The 7,230-nt window shown below is 25.2% G+C and overlaps 1 protein-coding gene across 1 annotated transcript; it reads right to left on the reverse strand.

The window, feature by feature from the left end:
- Window positions 1-4,150: 4,150 nt before the first annotated feature.
- LOC112595255 (2-oxoisovalerate dehydrogenase subunit beta, mitochondrial) lies at window positions 4,151-6,913 on the reverse strand. Its single transcript, XM_025340393.1, has 7 exons — window positions 6,790-6,913; window positions 6,638-6,715; window positions 5,505-5,707; window positions 5,272-5,427; window positions 4,579-4,896; window positions 4,420-4,506; window positions 4,151-4,363 (listed from the first exon to the last, which is right to left on the reverse strand). The coding sequence occupies exons 1-7, from the start codon at window positions 6,911-6,913 to the stop codon at window positions 4,223-4,225; spliced, it is 1,107 nt and encodes a 368-aa protein (XP_025196178.1). The 3' UTR covers window positions 4,151-4,222.
- Between the last annotated feature and the right edge of the window lie 317 nt (window positions 6,914-7,230).

Raw genomic sequence — 7,230 nt, forward strand, 5'->3', positions numbered from 1 at the left:
AGAATATAGACTAAAATATAATTTAATATTTATTTTTATTTTACATAATGCATTAAATATGAACAGGTAAAAGTTGAGTAGGATTCAATATAAAATACAATCAAAAGAAAAAACTGATGAGTTAATTAATATTGTGGACAATTATTGTTAAATCCACCCATGTCAAAAAAAAAAAATAAAATAAAATTTAAGAAATTCAGTACTTTATTGTTCAATAAAACATTTAAAGATAATTTTACATTCAATTTTTTTTCTACAAGATAAAAATTTCTGCTCCAAAATTTTGAAAGTATAAATCAGTACCTACGAAATCGAGAAGGATGTAGGACAACGATAAAATGGTTAATCGTCAATGTAAATAAATGTGTTTAAAATTATGTGAAATAATTCGTCTGGTCGAAATTTATCACTCTAATGGCTCAATTGTCGGTATAATTTTATATAAAATTACTTATGTATTTATAAAACAATACAAGTTTAATCATAAACATGGTTAACCGCCTTAAAGCAAGGGTACTGATTAGGTAATGAATGTAGAATGACAAAATGTAAAGCAAAAAAATATTAAACCATTAAAGAAGTTTAAAACTAGCAAAATACTAAAATCTAGAAATAATGCGGTATTATTTTATCAAACCTTACAATTTTATTAAGTGTTTTGCCATTTTAAGCGTATTTTTTTTTTATTAACATAATATCTTACCACAACTACGATAACTGTTTATCATATTAGACGGTTTGTTTAATCGTTAAAATTATCAATTATCGTGGCTAAAAAGTGAAAACCGCGAAAATATCAAATTTGTATTTGAGTTATTTAGCCATTTAAAAATATATATATTATCTTTGTATGTCTATGGTCTTAGTAAATTCTAATTTGTAAGATTACATGAATACCAATGAACCGCTAATAATAATAGGAAGGTTTTTTCACTTTAATTTCAATACTTAATTATGAGTATTAATATTAATATTTTTTAGTATTTTATTATTACTTAAGTATCACAGTTTTAACTTTTCATTTTTATTGATAAATGTATTTTCATGATGAACATTGGTTAATGGAATAAGTAAATACAAAACTTGATACACTATATTACTATAAACACTATATGAAAACAATAGTTTTATTGTTTAGTACACAGGCCCAAATAAACCATATAATTATAAATATTATATAAATATATAATTAAATTCTCCCTCCAAAATAACTTATGATTGTGATAATAGAGTATCGTGTTTTCAATTCAATAATTATTTACACGCATGGGCTGCAAAGTTCAAATAATATGAATATTATGATATTTGTAAATACAAACAGTACATTTAAAACTTACTATTTTTCATAGTTTAAAATTATTTTTTAAAAATTTTTCAATAGGTTAATGTTATTGGACAAAATATCGTTACACACTTTGTAATTATTTGTCTACCACTAGTTCAATAACTTAAAGTATTATAATTTAATAACAATACTTTTTTAGATTATGAACGGAGCAATACCTATCTAATCTAATGTATTGATTTTACAACAATCAGGGCTTGCAAACGTTATATTTGACAAAAAACGATTAGAATTTGTAAACGTAATTATAACGGAAAACTATAAACATAAATAATTAAATAACACAAAACAAAACACAATGATTAATAAAATATATGATATAGGTATTATTAAACAAAACGTTATATATAGTATATCAAAAAGAGTTAATTAATTTCCAATTATTTAATAGTTATAAATTATAAAATATACTAAACATTTTGTCTCTGAATAACGTTAAACGCAAAAGTTGAATAACGATAAACTCAAAATTTGTATGACGTTTTAATAGTAAATAATGTATAACAAAATATTATTTTCAAATGCAAACCCTGACAACAATACAACATGTGTTTTTTGTGTTGAAACTAAATGCACTTATTCAAGCAAAAAATAATTGCAATTATCGACTTCAAAGGAGATTGCTATCAGATAACAAATTGGATCTAGTTTGTACTTCGTTAAGTCAAACATAGAAATGTCTTAGTACTATTTAAAATAATCGAAAAAAAATAAGTATAACTTCTCTAGTTTATATCTAAATAGTAAGTATTGAGATTTGAGAATATCTCATAAGTATGTCACTTTAATATTCCTATATATTGTATGCAACAGGTAGGTAAATAGATTTAAATTCAACGATAAATCATTGCATACCTACAAAAAAACGATTTTGGACAAAGAAGTTTTATTAACATATATATAGCCTATACTAACCAAGTATATTTTATGATATGTTTAGATTGCTTTTATAAAGTAATTTATTCTAAAAATTACTTATTAGTAATACAGTAAATTGAATAATTTTTTTTTCCCGAAAACGTTACATTTGAAAATATTGTGTCTTTAATTTAATAGCGCATGTGCAAAATTTTCAATTCTCCGCGAAAAATATTTTTGAATCGTAACAATTCTTATTCTTCATTTAAATATCTGTTTTTTTTTTTTTCAAATTTAAATTTTAAATTGTGCTTAAACATCTTTTTAAAATTTTAGGTTTCGATATGAACTATTTATTAGTAATTTGTATTAAATTTTCAAGCTTTTCAATTGATTCGATTAACGATATTCATAAAAAAAAATAAAAACTTTAAAAATCGAAAATGACAAAAATGCTTATAAATACCTCAAAAAATCAAAATATTTTAAAAAATATACCAATTATCTACCACAGATTAAATAACAATAATGCACATGTATAAAAAATTCTAATCTAAACATTTGGCAAAAATTGGCATTAATGTTAAAGCATGTGGAATCATATCACATTATTGAAGTACATTACGAATATTTAAGTAGAAATATGTTAATATAACAACTAGTAACTCAGTGGAACAAGTCATTATATTCGTACTAGAACCGACAAAAACGAGTAAAAAATCTAATATTTTTAACACTTCTAAAGTATTAATATTATTATTAAAATAATTGTTGGGTTAATTCAAATATGATTCATCCAATACAGTGATATACCTAATAAAAAGGTACACTCGACACCTGACATCTACCTACTGTTCAGTAGAGCTATTATTTAAAATTGATAGAATTTATTTTAATTAATAAATATTAATATTTTTTTGTTATCATCTAATGATTAGTGAAACCTGGATACTACAGTAGTCACTCGATAATTCGAAATTCAGGGGACCAAGTTAAAAATTCGATTTATAGAGGTTTTCGATTTACCGAGTGTTTGAATAATTGAGGGAAAATAATTAATTCGAATTAAAGAGAGGTGAAAAATTATTGTATGTATGTATATATTACATTTATTTTGACATCTATTTATTATACAAAATATACATACATACATATTATTATATTTTATAATTATTAATTGATATTTATTTATTTTATTATTATATTTTACATATTAAAGAAATCTGTTTTTTTTTTTTTGTGTGTGTGATAATGTGGCCAGTAGCCACAATTTGGTTCATAGCGTTGTCTAACTTATTGATAGCATTAAAAATTGTATCGCATCTTTTTTCGTTAATTTCAGATTACTCAAAAAATTGACGTAATCCTGACAAAAGTTTAGATTAGGTAGGTAAGGTACGATAACGTTTATCAACTATGATAATATTAAACCACCAATGTTATAACTTATAAGTTCCATTACGATTATGTCAAATAGATTGTACGTTATCTTCATATGTATGTACATTGTACATGCATATGAACTTACATATAATTGCGTTTAAGGAAATTCGAATTATAGAGGTTTATGGAATAAAAATTAAAATTGTAGAGTGTGTCCCACAGTCAGACATTTCGAATTATCGAGGGAACTGGAATACATGCATTCTCTTCTAATTATAGAGATTTTCTCAGGGGACTTAGCGTTTAGTTCGATTTATGGAGTTTTTCGAATTATCGAGGTTCGAATTAACGAGTGACGACTGTATTAAGTAAATATAAATAACAAATTTTGTCAAACTCATAACACCAAAGTGTATCGTTAGATATCATTTATAATTTCCAATATATTATTACTTTTTAAATTGAATACTTGATTAATTTGCAATAATTAAAATAAAATAAAAAGTAACATTATTTTTTTAAATTTATTAAAATAATTTAAAAAGCAATAAAAATACAAATTTAATAATAATTAAATTAAAAATCTTTCTATTCCATTATCAATAATTAACTAATTCTTTGATGGCTTGTAAGCAATCAATAATTAACTAATTCTTTGATGGCTTGTAAGCATTTCCATTTATTTGGTAAGTAAAACTGTTCAAAAATATGAGGAAATGGGGTATCATAACCTGTCACACGTCGTATTGGAGACTCTAAATGGAGAAAACAATCATCCTGAAAAAGACAATTATTTATAAATCATATTGATAGTCTTGTAAAAAATTAATTACTTGTATTGAAGCAGATATTTCAGCACCAAAACCACCAGTTAAAGGAGCTTCGTGAGACACTATAGCACGGCCAGTTTTTTTCACAGACTAATTAATAAATAATAGATTTAATAAATATAAAAATGAATATGTTTATTTAAAATTGTTTTGACAACTAACATTTGCCACTGTTTGTTTATCCCAAGGTAGAATGGTCACCAGATCAATTACTTCACAAGAAATTCCAAAATCTTTGTTAGCTATTTCTGCGACTTCTAGCAACACATGCACTTGAGTACCCCATCCAATTAATGTTATGTCTCTACCCTCAATTAAAACATCAGCTTTTCCTATTGGAAGTTCATAATCATCATCAGGCACATCATCAACTGCTAATCTATACATAATTTTAGGCTCAAAAAATATGCATGGATTGGGATCTCGTATACAAGATAAAAGTAACCCTTTAGCTGTATATGCACTGCGAGGCATAACAATCTGTAATCATTTGTATACAAAGAACTTTTGAATTATTTTACTTATCAAGTAAACATTTTAATTAAATTTAGTGTTTAGAAAATATATTACAATGTAGAATGCTTCTTAAAATTTTAAACATCTTGTACAAAAATTAATTAAATTTAAAACTATTATTATATCATTTTTATAACCTTTCCATAACACTTAATGTCTTTAATAATAATTTATGGTTATAACTTATAATTTAAAGAGTAAAAATATATTAGAAATATTAATGTTATTAATATTATAGTATGATATATATTTTAAAATTAATTATAATAAAATGTCGAGGTGTTTACTAAACAATTACTACTTACTAGTTACTAGACATAAATTTAAAATAATAATTACTTTAAGTCCAGGCGAATGAGCATAAAAACTTTCAGGACTCTGTGAATGATAAAGCGCTCCATGACCAACAGCAGAACAAGGAGTACGAACAGTTAATTTACCACAGTCAAATAAACTGCCAGAACGGTACCGATATTTTGCTGCTTCGTTTACTAACTAAAAATAAATTTTGTATGACAATTTATCAGTATTATTTTAAAAGATTTAATTCAGAAACAACATTATTCAAGTACTTGGTCTAACGCAGGAAACATGTAATCTGCAAATTGAATTTCTGCAATAGCCGTGGTACCGGCGACAGCAAGACCGATTCCAAAACCAACGATACCTTGTTCACAGAGTGGTGTATTAAAAACACGATCTTTACCATATCGTTCACGGAGGCCACTAGTACATCTAAATACACCACCAAATCCTATGTCTTCGCCAAATACAACTATAATATCAATACGAATACAATTTAACATGCAAGAATCAATATACTATAATATAAAAAAAAATGTAAATTAATTTGTATTATTATTTATTTGGTATATGACAAATTTGTATTATAATATTAATATAATAATATGACCAAAGTGTATAAACTATATTTTCATCATTTATATATATTAATCTTATATGACAATAACCTTACTGTTCAAAGAAAAGTATAATTAAACTTTCAGTGCTGGACAAAACAAAAAATGTATTTGTTTATTTTCAACAATAAATAGATTTATACATGGTTACAAATTATTAATGAGAGATGGAGTAGATTTTGATTATGTAGAGATATTATGATTCTTTATCTTTTAACCCATTGACTTTTCTTCATTTCATATCTAGCATATATAAATATATTCTACTTATTACATTCGTTAGTCAGAATCTAACCTTTTATAGGACCAATCATATGTACCTAACACAAATGTTAATTGAGTATAATAAAATTTTAAAATAATACCTGAAGTTAATAGATAATTCCAATCAAATATTTAATAAAAATGAATATCAATTTTACATACAGGAAAAATAGAGTATAATTGTTTGTAATAGAATATATTAGAATTCTTTATTCATATGCAAATTTATTTCATCAGGTAATACTAATGAAATATAATACGCTTATCAATTGTCAGTGTTATTAATTTTTTTATTAAAATAAAAACTAGAATATATTGGGTTCTAAAAAAAACTATTGACTAATAAATAGATTTATGTATTAAAATAATCATCCAATTATCATGATAGACTGTACAAAAACAAAGTTGTAAAAATTAGTATGGAATACTAATAAATAATATTAATAAGACTAAAAAAAAATAATACCAAGTAATTAAATCATAAACATATAAGATTAATAATTTAACTAGTGATAAATTACCGCTGTTAGAATCTTTGCTAAGCACCAAGTCCATGGCACTATTGATCGCCTGATACATATTCTTCTTACTAGTTTTACCTACAATGTGTTAAAATAATAAATATTGTAACAAAACCAATAGGAGTAATAATTTCATAAAAATACGATCTCACCGAATTCATCGGAAACTCGTTCAGGGTGATATACGAAATGAGACGAATTCCGTTTGAGACAGCCGCACAATATATTTTTGGTAGTATTGCAGACCAAAGAATATTTATTAATAGCGGCGTGCATGATTACCTAATTATGATAACTTGTGTAGAAGTAATGACGGTCCGACCGCTAGGCACAGTGATATACCTCTAGACGGCCCGTATCAGGTATGACTGCAAACTGCGAGTGCTAATAGCTAAGATGCTATGAATTATAAATTATAACCAACATCATATGGACGTCAATAACTCGAGTCAGTCAGTCACATGACACGACACGTGTAATGGCTAGCAGTGACGTACGTGTCGATAGCGTCGAGTATAGACATTGAACAACTAGTAACTAACTACCTCTAACAATCCAATTTAAATTCTATGGGCAACTGCCGTTAATCAAGT

Source organism: Melanaphis sacchari, unplaced genomic scaffold (assembly GCF_002803265.2).
Source record: "Melanaphis sacchari strain LSU unplaced genomic scaffold, SCAv2.0 Contig261_pilon_pilon, whole genome shotgun sequence".
Classification (NCBI taxonomy): domain Eukaryota; kingdom Metazoa; phylum Arthropoda; class Insecta; order Hemiptera; family Aphididae; genus Melanaphis; species Melanaphis sacchari.

Bases quoted from the DNA above. Each gene is read 5' to 3' on its own strand.
- LOC112595255 (XM_025340393.1), bottom strand. From the start codon at position 6,913: ATGCACGCCGCTATTAATAAATATTCTTTGGTCTGCAATACTACCAAA. The intron at 5,708-6,637 runs GTAATTTATCAC...TTGATATTATAG, and splicing joins TAGCAAAGATTCTAACAGCG to TTGTATTTGGCGAAGACATA. The intron at 4,507-4,578 runs GTTAGTTGTCAA...TTTATTAATTAG, and splicing joins ATAAACAAACAGTGGCAAAT to TCTGTGAAAAAAACTGGCCG.